This window comes from Oncorhynchus keta, chromosome 19 (assembly GCF_023373465.1).
Source record: "Oncorhynchus keta strain PuntledgeMale-10-30-2019 chromosome 19, Oket_V2, whole genome shotgun sequence".
Lineage (NCBI taxonomy): Eukaryota > Metazoa > Chordata > Actinopteri > Salmoniformes > Salmonidae > Oncorhynchus > Oncorhynchus keta.
In genome coordinates this window covers 12,549,389-12,571,888 of record NC_068439.1, presented here as the reverse complement: position 1 = coordinate 12,571,888, position 22,500 = coordinate 12,549,389, and the positions used below count along the sequence as shown (strand labels likewise).

The 22,500-nt window shown below is 42.9% G+C and overlaps 1 protein-coding gene across 1 annotated transcript in view; it reads left to right on the top strand.

The window, feature by feature from the left end:
• Nucleotides 1-22,500, top strand: part of LOC118372806 (rap guanine nucleotide exchange factor 5) — a 95,988-nt gene that overhangs the window by 4,450 nt on the left and 69,038 nt on the right. The window contains exons 2-4 of the mRNA XM_052471803.1: nucleotides 13,689-13,739; nucleotides 19,973-20,079; nucleotides 21,900-22,021. Of these exons, the coding sequence (XP_052327763.1) occupies nucleotides 13,689-13,739; nucleotides 19,973-20,079; nucleotides 21,900-22,021 (280 nt within the window). The remainder of the gene's footprint in view (nucleotides 1-13,688; nucleotides 13,740-19,972; nucleotides 20,080-21,899; nucleotides 22,022-22,500) is intronic.

Sequence of the window (22,500 nt, the reverse complement as noted above, 5' to 3'; positions counted from 1 at the left end):
TTTGCACTGCGCCACTCGGGAGGCCCACAAAGTATCAAAATACAGAGAGGTGTTGGTAAAGGAATATTGTCCTGCTAATAGCCCATAATGGGCTATTATAATACTGTACGTGGTGTCCAGGTCAGGATAACAGAAACATTTCTTTATTAAAAACTTTAAAAAATAGATAATGTTGGTAATTATTTATTTTGATCCAAAGCCATGAATGAGTGAGTCACTCAGCTTTATGTCGGTGCTGGCTATGTGACTGCGCCATCATCTTGATAATATATACAAATATTTTGGAGATTATTTCGTAAAAAAAAAAAAACGAAAGTGAGTGATTGTAATCTGAATGAAGGCCAAAATAATATTTGGCTAGTACCTAATGACCTCATCCACAGTAGTAAACTAGTACCTAATGACCTCATCCACAGTAGTAAACTAGTACCTAATGACCTCATCCACAGTAGTACCTAATGACCTCAAAACATTTATTTCTGTTTTTAGAGGGAGAGAAATGCTGGGCCAATTGTGCGACTCCCAATCACGGTCGGATGTGATACATAATAATAATAATAATACTTTTTGTTGTATTATTTGTTTTGTCTTTTCTGGTGGATTAAACTGAAATTTCAACCAATCACGGCCGGTTGTGATACAGCCAACCTAACTAAGAAATACATTTGATGATAGAATTCTCCCTCTACTCTCCTTCTAGGCAAGTCTATTGTCCAGCTACCTGCTAATAACCATAATGGCGCTGTACAACGTGACCATGTGTGTTTGAAAGAGTATTTGCCAGTCAGCAACAATTTGTTCATCAAGATATAGCAGCAATCTACCACACCAAGCAAAGTGAGAAGATTAAGAGCACCACATTGAAGCTGCCCAGCATCACCCGTTGGGATGGTGTTGTCATCATGTTTGACAGTCTCCTGGAGGGGAAGGAGTCTCTCCAAGAAATGGCCATGTCACAGTCTGCCGATATGGACAGCCCCATCAAGAGGATCCTCCTGGATGATGTATTTTGGGAGAGAATGGTAAGCAGCCTGAAACTCCTGAAACCTATAGCAGTAACCATTGCACGGAATGAGGGAGACAATGCCATCCTGTCTGATGTTCAGACTCTGCTTGCAGATGTAAGAGAATAAATCTGTACTGCCCTGCCCACTTCACTGTTGCTCCATGCAGAGGAAACTGCAGTTCTGAAATACATCAAAAAGCGTGAAGACTTCTGCCTGAAGCCCAAACACACTGCAGCGTACATGTTGGAACCCAGGTATGCTGGCAAGAGCATACTGTCTGGTGCAGAGATCAACAAGGGCTATGATGTCATCAATACCATTTCTCGCCACCTTGGCCTGGATGAGGGCAAGGTTCTTGGCAGTCTGGCGAAGTACACTTCCAAGCAAGGGGTTTTGGATGGAGATCCAATATGGCAGTCGTTTCAACATATCTCATCAGCCACCTGGTGGAAGGGACTTTGTGGATCTGAGGCTCTTTCCCCTGTTGCCTACATCATCCTCCAAATTCCACCAACATCAGCCACCTCAGAGCGCAACTGGTCCTTGTTTGGGAATACACAAACACACCAAAGCACGCAACAGGCCGACCAATACAAGGGTTGAAAAATTGGTGGCCTTCTGGGCAAATTTGAGGCTTTTTGAGCCTGACAATGAGCCATCCTCAACAAGGTTGGAGAGTGACAGTGAAGATGAGGCCTACAAACCTGACTCAGTTACACCAGCTCTGTCAGAAGGAATGGGCCAAAATTCACCCAACTTATTGTGGGAAGCTTGTGGAAGGCCACCCTGAACTTTTGACCCAATTTAAAGGCAATGCTACCAAATACTAATTGAGTGTATGTAAACTTCTGACCCACTGGGAATGTGATGAAAGAAATAAAGCTGAAATAAATTATTCTCTCTACTATTATTCTGACATTTCACATTCTTAAAATAAAGTGGTGATCCTAACTGACCTAAAACAGGGAATTTTGACTAGGATTAAATGTCGGGCTACGTGTTTGAAAACCTGTTTTCAAAATGCCACCAGCTGTCCATCACTACTGTAAATAAAAACACAGCATCTTGTTTACATCTTGTTTACATTCTCTATTGTAACAACAATGTCACAAATAATTTGTATTTACCTTTCCAATTACTTTGAGAGTTTGATTTACACATGTGTGCTTTTCATGTCATTTTTCGTTAAATCCAGTTAGAATTTAAGTAGAACTTTTGAGTGTTGCCTTTAATGAGGTCATAATGGTGTAATGCTTTAATATTTAATAATATATGCCCTCTGAATTCATATCCAAGGGGCATTTTTCACGCCATTATTAGTGACATTGTTTTAGTTTGAACGTGCAGACTGGCACTAAGAACCACGGGAATGTTTCCCTAGTCAGCGCCATTATTAATGCAATGCCCCTTAAAGTGTTGCTCTGTGCTACCCAGTGTGGCGGGGTGGGGGTTCCCCCTTCCTCCTCCTCCTCCCTTCCCCATGGGCTAGGTCTGTCTTCTGTGCATGGCTCTGCGGCCCATCCCGTGCCCCCTACCCTCGTGGTTTGAACCTCGCACACCTACCACTATTTCAGTAGATACAGATGGAGAACGGCAAGGCAATCTCATTGTGCGTCACTCGGGTGCCATGACCAATATTTTTTGTTCTGCTAATAACAGGGTTAATAATATATCTGTGAGAATATCCAAGGGGCTTTTATATAATTCTAAATTAATAATAATAATCCCTAGGTTTAAAAAAAAACAATATTTTGGAGATTATTTTGTTTTATATTCAAATAAAATGAGAGAGAAAAATGTCATTCTTGAACATGGGGTGAGACAATGTTAATAATTTGTAAATAAAGCCAGTTTGTTATTTAGAATGATTTATTTCTGTTTTCAGAGGGAGAGAAACCAAAAACCTACAGTCATCTCATGGGTCTCCCAGTCATGGCCGGCACAGGTATTGAGCCAGCCTCTATAGCAACACAGCTTACACTGTGATGCAGTGTCTTAGACTGTTGCGCCACTAAGGCGCTGTACAACGTGACTGGTCGGGAGTAGGCTACAGTACTACAGAGACACAGTAGCGCCTTAGGACCCAAAAGCATAATCAGTGCTCTAACTCCCCCTTGCGCTCGGCTGGAGCAATGAAGTTCTGTACTAAACCACAGGGTATTGTACTAAGTCCCACTGCATTGTCGGAACTAGAAGCACAAGCATTTCGCTACACTCGCATTAACATCTGCTAACCATGTGTATGTGACAAATAAAATTTGATTTGATTTGATTTGACTCTAGGTAGGGGTAAAAGTGACTTGGTAATCAGGATAGATAATAAACAGAGTAGCAGCAGTGTTAGTAGTTGAGGTAATATGTACATTTAGGTAGGGGTAAAAGTGACTTGGTAATCAGGATAGATAATAAACAGAGTAGCAGCAGTGTTAGTAGTTGAGGTAATATGTACATTTAGGTAGGGGTAAAAGTGACTTGGTAATCAGGATAGATAATAAACAGAGTAGCAGCAGCAGCATATGTGAGGTGTGTAAAAGTGTGTGTGTGTGTGTGTTTGTGTGTGGCATCCATATACATGTGTGTGTGTTTTGTGTGTGTGAGCGTATGTAATGTTTGTGTGTATTTGTGTTGGAGTGTCAGTGTATGTATGTGTGAGTGTGTGGGTAGAGTCCAGTGAGTGTGTGGGTAGAGTCCAGTGAGTGTGTGGGTAGAGTCCAGTGAGTGTGTGGGTAGAGTCCAGTGAGTGTGTGGGTAGAGTCCAGTGAGTGTGTGGGTAGAGTCCAGTGAGTGTGTGGGTAGAGACCAGTGAGTGTGTGGGTAGAGTCCAGTGAGTGTGTGGGTAGAGTCCAGTGAGTGTGTGGGTAGAGTCCAGTGAGTGTGTGGGTAGAGTCCAGTGAGTGTGTGGGTAGAGTCCAGTGAGTGTGCAAATAGTCAGTGCAAGAGAGTCAGTTCAAAAAAAGGTTGATGCAAATAGTCAGGGTAGCTATTTGATTAAATATTCAGCAGTCTTATGGCTTTGGGATAGAAGCTGTTCAGGAGCCTTTTGGTCCCACACTTGGTGCGCTGGCACTGCTTGGTGCTCCGACACCACTTGCCATGCGGTTCCAGAGTGAACAATCTATGGCTTGGGTTGCTGTGGTCTTTGAAAATGTTTAGGGCCTTCCTCTGACACCGTCTGGTATAGAGATCCTGGATGGCAGGGAGCTCGGCCCCCAGTGATGTACTGGGCCATCTGCACCACCCTCTGTAGCGCCTTGTGGTCGGATGCCAAGCATTTGCCATACCAAGAGGTGATGCAGCCAATCAAGATGCTCTCAATGGTGCAGCTGTAGAACATTTTGAGGATCTGAGGCCCCATTCCAAATCTTTTCAGCATTCTGAGATGGAAGAGGCATTGTCGTGCCCTCTTCAAGACTTTGTTGGTGTGTGTGGACCATGTTAATTCCTTAGTGATGCGGACACCGAGGTACTTGAAGCTCACGACCCACTCCACTACAGCCCCATAAATGTTGGTGGGGGGGGTGTGCTCGCCCCGCCGTTTCCTGTAGGCCGTGATCAGCTCCTTTGTCTTGCTGACGTTGAGGGAGAGATTGTTGTCCTGGCACCACACTGCCAGGTCACTGACCTCCTCTCTATAGGCTGTCTCATTGTCGTTGGTGATCAGGCCCACCACCGTCTTGTAATCAACAAACTTAATAATGGTGTTGGGAGTCGTGCGTGGCCACACTGTCATGGGTGAACAGGGAGTACAGGAGGGGACTGAGCAGGCATTCCCTGATCTTCCCACGTGTTGAGGGTCAGTGTGACGGATGTGTTGTTGCCTAACCTCCCCACCTGGGGCCGACCATCAGGTAGCCCTGGATCCAGTTGCAAGGGAGGTGTTCAATCTCAGGAACCGGAGCTTGGTGATGAGCTTGGAAGGCACTATGGTGGTGAAAGCTGAGCTGTCGTCAATGAACAGCGATCTCACATAGGTGTTTCTCTTATCCAGGTGGGAAAGGGCAGTGTGGAGAGCACTGGATATTGTGTCATCTTTGGATCTGTTGGGATGGTATGTGAATTGCAGTGGGTCCAGGCTGTCTGGGATGATGGCATTGATGTGAGCCATGACCAGCATTTCATGACTACAGACGTGAGTGCTATGGGGCGAATGTCATTTAAACAGGTTACCTTGGTGTTCTTGGGCACAGGGACTATGGTGGTCTCCTTGAAACATGTAGGTATTGCAGACCGTGTCAGGGAGAAGTTGAAAATGTTAGTGAAGACATTTGCCTGCTGGTCAGCTTGTGCTCTGAGTATGCATCCTGGTAATCCGTCTGGCCCAGCGGACTTATTAATGTTAACCTGTATAAAGGTCTTGCTCACATCGGCTAAGGAGAGCAAGATCGCACAGTCGTCCGGAACTGCTGGGGCTCTCATGCATGATTTGGTGTTGCTTCTGTAGCTCAGTTGGTAGAGCATGGCGCTTGTAACGCCAGGGTAGTGGGTTCGATTCCCGGGACCACCCATACGTAGAATGTATGCACACATGACTGTAAGTCGCTTTGGATAAAAGCGTCTGCTAAATGGCATATATTATTATTATTATTGCTTGCCTCGAAGCGGGGATGGAAGGAATTTAGATCATCTGGTAGGCTCGCGTCACTGGGCAGCTTGCTGCCAGGGTTTTTCTTTGTAATCATGATAGTTTGCAAGCCCTGCCACATCCGACTAGCATCAAAGCCGGCGTAGTAGGATTCAATCTTAGTTCTGTGTTGACGCTTTGCCTGTTTGATGGCTCGTCGGAGGCCGTAGCGGGATTTCTTATCAGTGTCCGGATTTTGATCCCCGCTCCTTGAAAGTGGAAGCTATAGCCTTTAGCTTAGTTGCCTGTAATCCATGGCTTTTGGTTGGGATATGTACATATGGTCAGTGTGGGGACGACGTCGTCAATGTACTTATTATTGAAGACGGTGACTGATGTGGTAAACTCTTTTAATGTTAATTGGATGAATCCCGGGAAACATATTCCAGTCTGTACTAGTGGAACAGTCCTGTAGCTTAGCAACCGCTTCATCGGAACGCTTCCGTATTGAGCGCATAATTGGTACTTCCTGTTTGAGTCTTTGCTTGTAAGCGGGAGATTACAAGCAAGTTTGTTAATTTGTGTTGTTTACAGTGGTAGCAAATGAAGCACAGTGGGCAGGAGGTGGGCAATGCTAAGCACAGGATAGCGAGATCCTATTGGCTTGTTGTAGCATATATTTGTATATTTTCATTAGGGAACGCCTCCTCTGTGAAGTCTGCGTGTCTGCAAACTCAATCCGACCTTTCATCCCTAAACCACGTAATCTTATACAACTTTGGAAAAGAGTCAAGTCTATTAAAATTAGTTCACTGGGTTTGTAACAGATTTTGGGAACAGAAAAATGTATTTGTGATCAGATGATAAGAAATTTTGCAGAATGTCAGGCCAGTCTCACCGAGTTGTATCCTCTCTCCCACCACCCGCGACTGCACTTCCTCTGACCGGTGAGAAAGCATTCTAATTGGATACCTGGGCTTTATAGCCCCTGTGACGTCTGGGTTTCCCCTTCTGTCTGTGCCGAACTCTTCATTGAGATAATGCTGAAACATCAATCCATGGGCGAGTCAGTGCCACATTTTCATTTGTGCCGAAAATCTAAATGAAAGAATGTTATCTTGCAAATGAATCAGGTTATGGTGTGAAAAAGGCTTTTAGAGGTGGCGTCGTAAATGCTTGTCGTAAATGCCGACTGTGGTTTGCTTATCAATGCACAACCACAAGTACCTTTCTTCCCACTCCTATTGATAAAATGTCATTACTGTGTGTGAAATTTTAAATGCATACCTTCATTACTACATGTGTAATGTGATATATTTTAACATTTGTTTTTTAAATTAAATATTTATTCAGTAATTTTCCCCAAATGAAGGGGATGATGACTTAATCTTTGCAAAAAGGATAGAATCTGATTTCATTGGTCCTCGACTCGCTTATCAGTCATTTAATTCAGGGTAAGTGGAGTTAGCCGTGAGTTAGCCCGCCCCAGAGCAGGTTCATTCTGAAGGATTCGTTGCCATAGACATTTACCTGGCTAAAAGGTGAGCCACTTTCATATGACCGGTTATCCAGAGTTAAACTCAAAAGTTTGGTCCTCATGCTTGTGCTTTATCTCTCTCAATTCTATTTCAATTTAAGGGGCTTTATTGGCATGGGAAACATATGTTTACATTGCAAAAGTAAGTGAAATAGATAAACAAAAAGTGAACATTACACTCCCAGAAGTTCCAAAAGAAATAAAGACATTTCAGATGTCATATTATGTAAATATACAGTGTTGTAATGATGTGCACATAGTTAAAGTACAAAAGGGAAAATAAATACAGGTAAATATGGGTTCTATTTACAATGGTGTTTGTTCTTCACTGGTTGCCCTTTTCTTGTGCAACAAGTCACAAATCTTGCTGCTGTGATGTCACACTGTGGTATTTCACCCAGTAGATATGGGAGTTTATCAAAATTGGATTGTTTTCAAATTCTTTGTGGGTCTGAGGGAAATACAGTGGCAGGAATCCAAGATGGCGTAGCAGTCAGACGTCTTTGTCTTGTCGTGTCCTATGTAATCATCTTTTTACATCTTTTTCTTCACATCTCTTTTTTAGATTTTTCTAAACCTCAACTTCAAAATACTCTCCTGCAAACCGCCTCACCCAATGTGGTGTGGATCTGTTTTTCTACTTTTAAAAATCAGGTTGAGGTCAGGACTCTGACCAGATGGCATATTTTCTTCTGTTGAAGCCATTCTGTTGTTGATTTACTTCTGTGTTTTGAGTCTTTGTCCTGTTGCGTCACCCAACTTCTGTTGAGCTTCAATTGGCGGAGAGATAGCCTAACATTCTCCTGCAAAATGTCTTGATAAACTTGGGAATTCCCTTTTCCGTCGATGATAGCAAGCTGTCCAGGCCCCGAGGCAGCAAAGCAGCCCCAAACCATGATGCTCCCTCCACCATACTTTACAGTTGGGATGAGGGTTTGATGTTGGTGTGCTGTGCCTATTTGTTCTCCACACATAGTGTTGTGTGTTCCTTCCAAACGACTCAACTGTAGTTAAATCTGTCCACAGAATATGTTGCCAGTAGCGCTGTGGAACATCAAGGTGCACTTTAGCAAACTTCAGACGTGCAGCAATGTTTTTTTTGGACAGCAGTGGCTTCTTCCGTGGTGCCCTCACATGAACACCATTCTTGTTTAGTGTTTTACGTATCGTAGACTCTTCAACAGAGATGTTAGCATGTTCCAGAGATTTCTGTAAGTCTTCAGCTGACACTCTAGGATTCTTCTCAACCTCATTCAGCATTCTGCGCTGTGCTCTTGCAGTCATCTTTGCAGGATGGCCACTCCTAGGGAGAGTAGCAACAGTGCTGAACTTTCTCCATTTATCGACAATGTGTCTTACCGTGGACTGATGAACATCAAGGCTTTTATAGATACTTTTGTAAACCTTTACAACTTTATGCAAGTCAACAATTCTTAATCTTAGGTCTTCTGAGATATATTTTGTTGGAGGCATGGTTGACATCAGGCAATGCTTCTTGTGAATAGCAAACTCAAATTTTGTGAGTGTTTTTATAGAGCAAGGCAGCCCTAACCAACATCTCCATTCTTGTCTCATTGATTGGACTCCGGGTTAGCTGACTCCTGACTCCAATTAGCTGTTGGAGAAGTCATTAGTCTAGGGGTTCACATACTTTTTCCAACCTACACTGTGAATGTTTAAATTATGTTTTCAATATAGACAAGAAGAATACAACACGTTGTGTGTTATTAGTTAAAGCACACTGTTTGTCTACTGTTGTGACTTAGATGAGATCCGATCAAATTTGATGACCAATTAATGCAGAAATCCTGGTAATTCCAAATGGTTCCAATAGATGTGTCAAATAATTTACTTTTAGTTTTCTCATGATTTGCTTGGGTCTAATTGTGCTGCTGTCCTGGGGCTCTGTGGGGTCTGTTTGTGTTTGTGAACAGAGCCCCAGGACCAGCTTTCTTAGGAGACTATTCTCCATCTCTCTGTAGGTGATTGCTTTGTTATGGAAGTTTTGGGAATCACTTCCTTTTAATTGGTTGTAGAATTTAATGGCTCTTTTCTGGCTTTTGATAATTATTTTTGCAGAATTCTGCATGCAGTCTCAATTTGGTGTTTGTCCCATTTTGTGAATTCTTGGTTTGTGAGCGGAACCCAGACATCACAACCATAAAGGGCAATGGGTTCTATAACCGATTCAAGTATTTTTAGCCAGATCCTAATTGGTATGTCGAATTTTATCTTCCTTTTGATGGCATAGAAGGCCGTTCTTGCCTTGTCTCTCAGATTGTTCACAGCTTTGTGGAAGTTACCTGTGGCGCTGATGTTTAGGCCGATGTATGTATAGTTTTTAGTGTGCTCTCAGGCAACGGTGTCTAGATAGAATTTGTATTTGTTGTCCTGGCAACTGGACCTTTTTTGGAACCCCATTATTTTTGTCTTACTGATATTCACAGTCAGGGCCCAGGTCTGTCAGGGCCCAGATCTGTCAGGGCCCAGGTCTGTCAGGGCCCCAGGTCTGTCAGGGCCCCAGGTCTGTCAGGGGCCCAGGTCTGTCAGGGTCCACGTCTGTCAGGGCCCAGGTCTGGCAGAATCTGTGCAGAAGATCTAGGTGCTGCTGTAGGCCCTCCTTGGTTGGGGACAGAAGCGCCAGATCATCAGCAAACAGTAGACTCTCTCTTGCTCTCTCTCGCAATTAAATTAAATTAAATTTAACGGCTTTATTGGCGTGGGAAACATATGTTAACATTGCCAAAGCAAGTGTAGTAGATAATAAATAAACAATAAAAATTAACAGTTAACATTACACTACAAAAAAATGTAGATTTCAAATGTCATACTGTCATATCATTACAGTGTTGTAACGATGTGCCGATAGTTAAAGTACAAAAGGGAAAATAAATAAATCATAAATATGGGTTGTATTTACAATGGTGTCTGTTCTTCACTGGTTGCCCTTTTCTCGTGGCAACAGGTCACAAGTATTGCTGCTGTGATGTCACACTGTGGTATTTCACCCAGTAGATATGGGAGTTTATCAATATTGGATTTGTTTTCAAGTTCTTTGTGGGTCTGTGTAATCTGAGGGAAATATGTCTCTCTAATATGGTCATACATTGGGCAGGAGGTTAGGAAGTGCAACTCAGTTTCCACCTCATTTTGTGGGCAGTATCTCTCTCTCTCTCTTTCTCTCTCTTTGAGCCTGAGGCCACTACCGACAGCAGCAACAGCGAGAGAGAGAGAGAGAGAGAGTGTATGGTGCTCTACTTCTTTTCTAACCCAAACACTGTCTGGAAACATGTGTGTGTCTGTGTCTGTGTGTGTGTGTGTGTGTGTGTGTGTGTGTGTCTGTGTGTGTGTGTGTGTGTGTGTGTGTGTGTGTGTGTGTGTGTGTGTGTGTGTTTGTGTGTGTCTGTGTGTGTCTGTGTGTGTGTGTGTGTGTGTGTGTGTGTGTGTGTGTGTGTCTGTGTGTGTGTGTGTGTGTGTGTGTGTGTGTGTGTGTGTGTGTGTGTGTGTGTCTGTGTGTGTGTGTGTGTGTGTGTGTGTGTGTGTGTGTGTGTGTGTGTGTGTCTGTGTGTGTGTGTGTGTGTGTGTGTGTGTGTGTGTGTGTGTGTGTGTCTGTGTGTGTGTGTGTGTGTGTGTGTGTGTGTGTGTGTGTGTGTGTGTGTGTGTGTGTGTGTGTGTGTGTGTGTGTGTGTGTGTGTGTGTGTGTGTGTGTGTGTGTGTGTGTGTGTGTGTGTGTGTGTGTGTGTGTGTGTGTGTGTGTGTGTGTGTGTGTGTGTGTGTGTGTGTGTGTGTGTGTGTGTGTGTGTCTGTGTGTGTGTGTGTGTGTGTGTGTGTGTGTGTGTGTGTGTGTGTGTGTGTGTGTGTGTGTGTGTGTGTGTGTGTGTGTGTGTGTGTGTGTGTGTGTCTGTGTGTGTGTGTGTGTGTGTGTGTGTCTGTGTGTGTGTGTGTCTGTGTGTGTGTGTGTGTGTGTCTGTGTGTGTGTGTGTGTGTGTGTGTGTGTGTGTGTGTGTGTGTGTGTGTGTGTGTGTGTGTGTTAGGCACGGGCATTTTCAAATATTTCACAATTAAAATAATATCATATTTTTTTCACGTATGTGTTTTATTAAGGAAATAATATTTATGTGAAACTTTAATGGAGACTTGTTCACGCAGAGAGCCGGTGTGCCGTCCCACAGAGTTTGTTTGGCTGTGCCCTGTTTGGACGGGCGGGGGAGGGGCGAGGGAGGTGCAGGGGCTGGTGTGTTTGGCACTGAGGCAAAGTAGCCAAACCGCCACGGGCTTGTTAGACAATCTTGTTACTGCCATAGGTTATCGATCATACCATCTGGTAGTGTCTGTCTGGACTGCATCAAATCCATGTGAAGAACCTAGCTAGCTAAATTAGCCATCTTGACTTGGGCAGGAGGTCACCAGGGCTGAGTTCCGGAACCTCAAATGTTCTACTGCTTGAGCTCCTGTTCCTCTTATAGAATATTAGTTCAAAAGTATTGTGGAGCTCCTGCACCTAAATATAACAATACCAGATCCCAAAATGAGTACCGGCGCCCAATTTCAGTCCAAGTCAACAACTCCATTCATATTAAACCGCCTACCTGTTGGTTGATCATTGTAGCCTACTCCTTCTCATTTAGCCAACTTCATTCCGTAATTGTAATTCCATTTTGCATTGATTAGAAATCTCCCACTTAATTTTCTACACATGAATCCTCAGACTGTAGCGCAAGTATGATTAACAGACAATAACAACAAGCTACAGATGTGAAACGTGCCTTTTTTTATGGGGTGCACTCATAACAAAGGTAATAAAACTGTTTTATCAAAATTGAGAATGTAATGGTCTATCCTTGTGGGTTATTTAGCAATGTCACATAGATAATTCAAAGCCTTTTCACACACCAAAACAAAGCCTATTTTTGACCCACCAGCTCCATTCAGTCTTATGTCGCAAAATATGAAATTGTGTTTTTTACATTAGTTAAAATAAGAGACTCATAGCAAGAAAATGGTCTATCATACACTACAGTTGAGGAACAATGGGAAAGTAATTCTGCTTTGAAAGTTGATAGACATGTAACCTCACTTCTGAGAAAATGGCCCTTGAATGTTTTAGTACACCTACTGGAGAGCTCTTCTTTTTCTACACCCATTCAGCATCGTTCACACCCTCTTAAGGTTTAGCCCCACCCATCTCTTTAAGCATTCACATGTGAGGCCATGTACTAAACAACCAAAGATGTCAAGGCTAAAGGCTGGTTTATACTACGGGTGTGTTCGTAAATTTAATCTGGAGAGTGCTCTGGGCATTCGTAAACTCAGAGCGTTTTGCTCTCGGAGCTGGACACTGGACACTGGCCGAAAATGTTAATCAGAGCGTTCTGACCTAACAAAAGCAGTCGAGCACCTAAGCTAACTGGCTAACGTTGGCTAGCTACTTCCAGACACAAATAAGAGAACAGCTCACTCTGACCATTTTACTCACCTTAGCAGCTCTGGTTAGCCTGTTTTTATGTTATCCAGATATTTTGTGACTGTAACTGTGCTACTGGCAACAATTTCATTATTTTTGCCAATGTTTACTGACACCGGCCATATTCAAAATGGATGTTTAGCGTTTGCAAATCCGTCATTTACCAGCTACTTCTATACACAATTGTCACAGTGACAATAAAACATAAACCTGTTACTTTACATGAATCTGCAGGTAGCTTGATTCGATGTTAGCCATCTAATATTAGGCCATAACGAGCAATGACGACGACTTCCTGACAAAATTAGAAACGTGTTGTATCTGAAAATGTAGCGAGCTAGACTCTCTTACCCGTCCGTATACATGGGCGCTTCTCCCTCTCTGTCACGGATGCCATGGTTGCCCGTAGTTTGAAGATGTAATCGAGACACTAGTGTTTTAAACAACAGCCTTCTGTGTGTTCTCGTTTTGACTTTGGCTGCATATTTGCAATCAAATGCCAGAATCTCCTCAGCTACCATACTATAATTCCACCGATTTCAAAACTCGGTCCTCCAGAAAGTGGAGAGCAACACTTATGTAGTTCTACTACGTGCTATCTTTAAAAAGCCGCGTTAGAAAGGATTACCTAGACATACTGACCAGCTCATGTTATAGACAGAAGCATGCTACATGGCAGACCAATCCGAACTCATCTTTTGGCATGCCCAGCCCACTCATTATCTCAGCCAATCATGACTAACGGGAAGGTTACTGAATTTTTCCATGGATAAACCAACTAGGCTTGTAATTTAACAATTGTATTCGTATTTACAGATGGCATACAAGTTTGTTATTAAGGCACATGAAAACTCACATGTACCATTTCTGGCAAAAAATGATTTTTTATATTTTAAAAAAGGTTTACGTTCAAACGGCTCTCCTGTGAAGTAGTGAGGCGCGACGACGTATGCCTAGTTTCCTGAAATGAGTCTAATTCATTATTTCCAAAAAATTCATACTCTTCCAAGTAAACGAATAGTAACGTCCATTTGGTAATTAGAATAGCCTTGCCCACACTTAGTGTGTGTGTGTGTTAATACTGTGTTCTGACTGTGTGTTCTGATTCTGTCTTGGCAGCAGTCACCTGATACCATCCCAGGACCCAGCACAAGCCCTACTGTTCACAAGGTAACCACACAACACACACTCTCGTCCATAGGTGATGTCAGGTCGTCAAATAAATAATGTTTTACATTTACATTTACATTTAAGTCATTTAGCAGACGCTCTTATCCAGAGCGACTTACAAATTGGTGCATACACCTTTCTTTTTCATCAAACAGAGGTAGCTTGACATCATAATCATATACAGTGCATTTGTAAAGTATTCTGGCCCCTTGACTTTTTCCACATTTTGTTACATTACAGCCTTGTACTAAAATGGATGAAATGTTTTTTCCCCCTCATCAATCTACACATAATACCCCGTAATGACAAAACTAAAAACTGTTTTTCCCCCTCATCAATCTACACATAATACCCCGTAATGACAAAACTAAAAACTGTTTTTCCCCCTCATCAATCTACACATAATACCCCGTAATGACAAAACTAAAAACTGTTTTTCCCCCTCATCAATCTACACATAATACCCCGTAATGACAAAACTAAAAACTGTTTTTTCCCCTCATCAATCTACACATAATACCCCGTAATGACAAAACTAAAAACTGTTTTTCCCCCTCATCAATCTACACATAATACCCCGTAATGACAAAACTAAAAACTGTTTTTCCCCCTCATCAATCTACACATAATACCCCGTAATGACAAAACTAAAAACTGTTTTTCCCCCTCATCAATCTACACATAATACCCCGTAATGACAAAACTAAAAACTGTTTTTTCCCCCTCATCAATCTACACATAATACCCCATAATGACAAAACCAAAAACTTTTTTTAGGAATTTTTGCAAATGTATAAAAAAATAAACAACGGAAATATCACATTTACATAAGTATTCAGATCCTCTACTCAGCACTTTGTTAAAGAAATCTGGATCTCTGTCCGAGTCACCGTTGGGTTCTTAGTCACCTCCCTGACCAAGGCCCTGCACAGTTTGGCCGGGTGGCCAACTCTAGGAAGAGTCTTGGTGGTTCCAAACTTCTTCCATTTATGATGCTGCAAAAACATTTTTGGTACCTTTACCCAGATCTGTGCCTCGACACAATCCTGTCTTGGAGCTCTACGGACAATTCCTTCAACCTCATGGCTTGGTTTTTGCTCTGACATGCACTGTCAACTGTTGGACCCTATATAGACAGGTGTGTGCCTTTCCAAATCATGTCCACTCAATTGAATTCACCACAGGTGGACTCCAATCAAGATGTAGAAACGTCTCAAGGCTGATCAATGGAAACAGGATGTACCTGAGCTCAATTTCGAGTCTATTAGAAAAAGGTGTGAATAATTATGTAAATAAGGTATTTCTGTTTTTTATTTTTCACTTTGTCATTATGGGGTATTGTGTGTAAATTGATGAGGATTAAACATTTTTTTTTTACAATAATGCTGTAATGTAAAAAAATTTGGTAAAGGGTAAGGGGTCTGAATACTGTACATATTGGTCAAATACTTACATGATGTAAAAACGTTACATTTTGGTGCTCTTGATTCAGTTAAAGTATTTGGAAGTAGGCTATTCGACATTTTAAACTGTAGCCCTGAATGTTGATTGGCTGACAGCCGTGGTATATCAGGCCGTATACCACGGGTATGACAAAATTGCTCTAACTACTTTGGTAACCAGTTTAAAATAGCAGTAAGGCACCTCTGGAGTTTGTGATATACGGCCAACATACCACGGCTAAGGGTTTGCGTTGCGTCGTGCCTAAGAGCAGCACTTAGCTGTGGTATATTGGCCATATACCACACCCCTCCCTGTGGCCTTATTGCTTAAATATAGAGCTAGTACTTGACCAAAGTTACCATGGCGACATCATAGTTTCATCTCAATGTTCTGTTGTGTTTCAATATCAATAGTTACACTGACATCACAGTTATCTTAGTGTCAACTACACACACACACACACACACACACACACACACACACACACACACACACACACACACACACACACACACACACACACACACACACACACACACACACACACACACACACACACACACACACACACACACACAAACAAGTCTGCTGAAAGTTATACACACTATATACAGTTGAAGTCGGAAGTGTACATACACCTCAGCCAAATACATTTAAACTCAGTTTTTCACAATTCCTGACATTTAATCCTAGTAAAAATTCCCTGTCTTAGGTCAGTTAGGATCACCACTTATTTTAAGAATGTGAAATGTCTGAATAATAGTAGAGAGAATGATTTATTTCAGCTTTTATTTATTTCATCACATTCCCAGTGGGTCAGAAGTTTACATACACCCGATTAGTATTTGGCAGCATTGCCGTTAAATTGTTTAACTTGGGTCAAACGTTTCTGGTAGCCTTCCACAAACTTCCCACAATACGTTGGGTGAATTCTGTCCCATTCCTCCTGACAGAGCTGGTGTAACTGAGTCAGGTTTGTAGGCCTTCTTGCTTGCACACGCTTTTTCAGTTCTGCCCACAAATTGTGATTGAGGTCAGGGCTTTGTGATGGCCACTCCAATACCTGACTTTGTTGTCCTTAAGACATTTTGCCACAACTTTGGAAGTACGCTTGGGGTCATTGTTCATTTAAAAGACCCATTTGTGACCAAGCTTTAACTTCTTGACTGATGTCTTGAGATGTTGCGAGAGTATATTCACATCATTTTCTTGCCTCATGATTCCATCTATTTTGTGAAGTGCACCAGTACCTCCTGCAGCAAAGCACCCCCACAACATGATGCTGCCACCCCGTGCTTCACGGTTGGGATGGTGTTCTTCGGCTTGCAAGCCTCCCCCTTTTTCCTCCAAACATAACGATGGTCGTTATGGCCAAACAGTTCTATTTCTGTTTCATCAGACCAGAGGACATTTCTCCAAAATGTACAATCTTTGTCCCCATATACAATTGCAAACCATAGTCTGGCTTTTTATGCCGGTTTTGGAGCAGTGGCTTCTTCCTTGCTGAGCGGCCTTTCAGGTTATGTTGATATAAGACTCGTTTTACTGTGGATATAGATACTTTTGTACCTGTTTCCTCCAGCATCTTCACAAGGTCCTATGCTGTTGTTCTGGGATTGATTTTAACTTTTCGCACCAAAGTACGTTCATCTCTAGGAGACAGAACGCATCTCCTTCCTGAGCGGTATGACGGCTGCGTGGTCCCATGGTGTTAATACTTGCATACTATTGTTTGTACAGATGAACGTGGTACCTTCAGGCGTTTGGAAATTACTCCCAAGGATGAACCAGACTTTCTGAGATCTTGGCTGATTTCTTTTGATTTTCCCATGATGTCAAGCAAAGAGGCACTGAGTTTGAAGGTAAGCCCTCCAATTGACTCAAATGATGTCAAGTAGCCAATCAGAAGCTTCTAAAGCCATGACATAATTTTCGGGAATTTTCCAAGCTGTTTCAAGGCACACTCAACTTAGTGTATGTTAACTTCTGACCCACTGGCATTGTGATACAGTGAATTATAAGTGAAATAATCGTTGGAAAAATGACTTGTGTCATGCACAAAGTAGATGTCCTAACCGACTTGGCACAACTATAGTTTGTTAACAAGAAATTTGTGGAGTGGTTGAAAAACGAGTTTTAATGACTCCACCTAAGTGTATGTAAAACCTCCGACTTCAACTGTATATACAGTGGGGCAAAAAAGTATTTAGTCAGGTACATATTTACATATATTTAAACAGGTGCCATTAATACAGGTAACGAGTGGAGGACAGAGGAGCCTCTTAAAGAAAAAGTTACAGGTCTGTGAGAGCCAGAAATCTTGCTTGTTTGTAGGTGACCAAATACTTATTTTCCACCATAATTTTCAAATAAATTCATAAAAAATCCTACAATGTGATTTTCTGGATTTTTTTTATTTTTATCTATTATGAAAATTACAGGCCTCTCTCATATTTTTAAGTGGTAGAACTGACTAAATACTTTTTTGCCCCACTGTATGTACTGCAAGTGTGTGGACACCCCTTCAAATGAGTGATTAGGTTACTTCAGCCACAACCGTTGCTGACAGGTTTATCAAATCGAGCACACAGCCATGCAATCTCCATAGACACACAAGGGCACTGCGTTCATCCACCTCTGGCCTGCTCGCCTCCCTACCACTGAGGAAGTACAGTTCCCGCTCAGCCCAGTCAAAACTGTTCGCTGCTCTGGCCCCCCAATGGTGGAACAAACTCCCTTACGACGCCAGGACAGCGGAGTCAATCACCACCTTCCGGAGACACCTGAAACCCCACCTCTTTAAGGAATACCTAGGATAGGATAAGTAATCCTTCTCACCCCCCCACCTTTAAGATTTAGATGCACTATTGTAAAGTGACTGTTCTACTGGATGTCATAAGGTGAATGCACCAATTTGTAAGTCGCTCTGGATAAGAAGCGTCTGCTAAATTACTTAAATGTAAATGTAATTGGCAGTAGAATGGCCGAACTGAAGAGCTCAGTGATTTTCAACATGGCACTGTCATAAGATGCCACCTTTCCAACAAGTCAGTTTGTCAAATAACTTCCCCGCTAGAGATGCCCTGGTCAACTGTAAGGGCTGTTTTTTGTGAAGTGGAAACGTCTAGGAGCAACAACGGCTCAGCCGCAAAGTGGTAGGCCACACAAGCTTACAGAACGGGACCACCGAGTGCTGACCCGCATAGCCCATAAAAATCACCTATCCTCACTACTGAGTTCCAAACTGTCTCAGGAAGCAACGTCAGAACAAGAACTGTTTGTTGGAAATGGGTTTCCAAGGCCGAGCAGCCGTACACAAGCCTAAGATCACCATGCGCAATGCCAAGCGTTGGCTGCAGTGGTGTAAAGCTTGCCGCCATTGGACTCTGGGGCAGTGGAAACGCCTTCTCTGGAGTGATTAATTACGATTAACATGTGTAAATATTTGAATGAACATAACAAGATTCAACAACTGAGACATAAACTGAACAAGTTCCACAGACATGTGACTAACAGAAATGGAATAATGTGACCCTGAACAAAGGGGGGGATCAAAATCAAAAGTAACAGTCAGTATCTGGTGTGGCCACCAGCTGCATTAAGTACTGCAGTGCATCTCCTCCTCATGGACTGCACCAGATTTGCCCGTTCTTGCTGTGAGATGTTACCCCACTCTCCCACCAAGGCACCTGCAAGTACCCAGACATTTCTGGGGGGAATGGCCCTAGCCCTCACCCTCCGATCCAACAGGTCCCAGACGTGCACAATGGGATTGAGATCTGGGCTCTTCGCTGGCCATGGCAGAACACTGACATTACTGTCTTGCAGGACATCACGCACAGAACAAGCAGTATGGCTGGTGGGATTGTCATGCTGGAGGGTCATGTCAGGATGAGCCTGCAGGAAGGGTACCACATGAGGGAGGAGGATGGCGTCCCTGTAACGCACAGCGTTGTCATGCTGGAGGGTCATGTCAGGATGAGCCTGCAGGAAGGGTACCACATGAGGGAGGAGGATGTCTTCCCTGTAACGCACATCGTTGAGATTGCCTGCAATGACAACAAGCTCAGTCTGATGATGCTGTGACACACCGCCCCAGACCATGACGGACCCTCCACCTCCAAAAATCGATCCTGCTCCAGAATACAGGCCTCGGTGTAACGCTCATTCCTTCGACGATAAACTCGAATCTGACCATCACCCCTGGTGAGACAAAACCGTGACTCGTCAGTGAAGAGCACTTTTTGCCAGTCCTGTCTGGTCGAGCAACGGTGGGTTTGTGCCCATAGGCGACGTTGTTGCTGGTGATGTTTGGTGAGGGCCTGCCTTACAACAGGCCTACAAGCCCTCAGTCCAGCCTCTCTCAGCCTATTAAGGACAGTCTGCAGACAGTCTGAGCACTGATGGAGGGATTGTGCGTTCCTGGTGTAACTCGGGCAGTTGTTGTTGCCATCCTGTACCTGTCCCGCGGGTGTGGTGTTCAGATGTACCGATCCTGTGCAGGTGTTGTTACACGTGCCCACTGAGAGGACGATCAGCTGTCCGTCCTGTCTCCCTGTCTTAAGTATCTCACACTACGGACATTGCAATTTATTGCCCTGGTAACATCTGCAGTCCTCATGCCTCCTTGCAGCATGCCTAAGGCACGTTCACGCAGATGAGCAGGGACACTGGGCATCTTTCTTTTGGTGTTTTTCAGTCAGTAGAAGGGCCTCTTTAGTGTCCTAAGTTTTCATAACTTCATAATTTTTTGCTGAGTTTATATCTTATTTGACTGGTTTTTGTGTCAGTCCTGCTCCCAGAGTTTCCCCTGTGCAGGGCGTGCGGTGAGAAATGCTTTCCTGTCTAATGGGCCCTACCCTGCTAAAGACAAGATTCACCTCGCCAGGATCATAAGGTAACTCTTGTGTGTTTTTGTTAACTTTGTGTGTAAATCTGAGAGAGAGCGAGAGAGAGAGAGAGAGAGAGAGAGAGAGAGAGAGAGAGAGAGAGAGAGAGAGAGAGAGAGAGAGAGAGAGAGAGAGAGAGAGAGAGAGAGAGAGAGAGAGAGAGAGAGAGAGAGAGAGAGAGAGACAGAGAGACAGAGAGAGAGAGATTAAGCTGGGGGATTTTGCACCGGGTGAGAAGTAAATGCATTAGTTTTGGTCGGCTCAAAACAAAAGTGGCATAGACTAAGCACATAGACTAATCACATAGACTAATCACATAGACTAAGCACATAGACTAATCACATAGACTAAGCACATAGACTAAGCACATAGACTAAGCACATAGACTAATCACATAGACTAAGCACATAGACTAAGCACATAGACTAATCACATAGACTAATCACATAGACTAAGCACATAGACTAATCACATAGACTAAGCACATAGACTAATCACATAGACTAAGCACATAGACTAAGCACATAGACTAATCACATAGACTAAGCACATAGACTAAGCACATAGAATAATCACATAGACTAATCACATAGACTAATCACATAGACTAAGCACATAGACTAAGCACATAGACTAAACACAGACTAATCACATAGACTAAGCACATAGACTAAGCACATAGACTAATCACATAGACTAAGCACATAGACTAAGCACATAGACTAATCACATAGACTAAGCACATAGACTAATCACATAGACTAAGCACATAGACTAATCACATAGACTAAGCACATAGACTAAGCACATAGACTAAGCACATAGACTAATCACATAGACTAAGCACATAGACTAATCACATAGACTAAGCACATAGACTAAGCACATAGACTAATCACATAGACTAAGCACATAGACTAATCACATAGACTAAGCACATAGACTAAGCACATAGACTAATTACATAGACTAATCACATAGACTAAGCACATAGACTAATCACATAGACTAAGCACATAGACTAAGCACATAGACTAATCACATAGACTAATCACATAGACTAAGCACATAGACTAAGCACATAGACTAATCACATAGACTAATCACATAGACTAAGCACATAGACTAAGCACATAGACTAAGCACATAGACTAAGCACGTGGAGTAATGAGTAGGATTCTGTGTGTTCACATGCAAAAGTGATTGCTTTTGATAAAAATGCTTCATCTGGATTTCCAATGAATATCGAAGATGTATTTTATAGAAAACACATGTTGTATATTTCTAAACGATGCGTCATGTTGCCTTGTTGACAACATGACAGAGCGGCGCAGATGACTTTCCATCTGAGAAAGGCACTCTTCCCTCACTGGCTTCGCCCGGTCACGTGAGCCGGTTCAACCCGGGTCAGCTTAATCCAATCCCCTCTATGAGTGTGTGTGTGTGTTGTTGTTGTCGTTGAATTATGTCTAGTTCTAAAACTGAAAATATCTGCCCGGCCGTTGTAGCCTAGTGCAGGTTCTGGGTGTCACCATGGCAACGCTCTATACTCGAGTGCTTGAGTTCACTTCACAGTTGCTGGAAGCCTGGAACCATGCTGACAATTCTGAAAGGAAAATCTTAAAGCCAGCACAGTACGGTTCGGATTGGCACGGTTATGGGAAAAATATAGAACTTTATTTTAACCTGACGTTGCCGTGGTGACATACTACATCCATTGCTGAGTGATCCATTCCAACAGAGTGCCCTGCTGAACACTAATTGCCATCTAAGGGACACATCGATGTGTGTGTTCATGTGTGTGTGTATTGATGCTGCGTGTTTCCAGGCGTAGCTACGTGGGTGTAGACCTGGTTCAGTGGCTGTGTGAGCAGTGTGTGTACGTGCGCTGTCGGAGCATGGCCGTGCGTGTCTGGCAGGTCTTACTGGAGCTGGGCATCCTGCTGTCTGGTGAGTACACGCCGGTGACGTAGGGCGGTTTCTTGCAGGGATGGGAATGATATATTTTTGGACTGGGGCAGACAGAAACATTTGCAGTTTTGTAGCTAATCTCATGCTATTTTACACAATTTGCCATAAGGCTGAGAGAAAATGTTGCTGTTTTTAGAGCTCAGGGATTCTTGAAAGATGATACAATCTCAACTTTTTCCCTCACAAATATTCGTTTTAATATTACATTTTTTTTTTAAAATGTGTATTTTGATCGACCAAGGTGTCAGCTATCACAGCATGGAAAGCAACATGTTGCTGTTTTTCAGGAAACAAATGTGATGTTGTTGCAGAGTTTGAATGTATCCTTTGCTTCAGACAAGGACATGTCCAGGCAGAGCGCAAAAAAATGTATATGAATAATACTGTGTTTAGAAAATTCTTGATAAATTTACCCTAAATGTAAATTCAAATAAGCTCAAATAAGGCAACGAAATCAA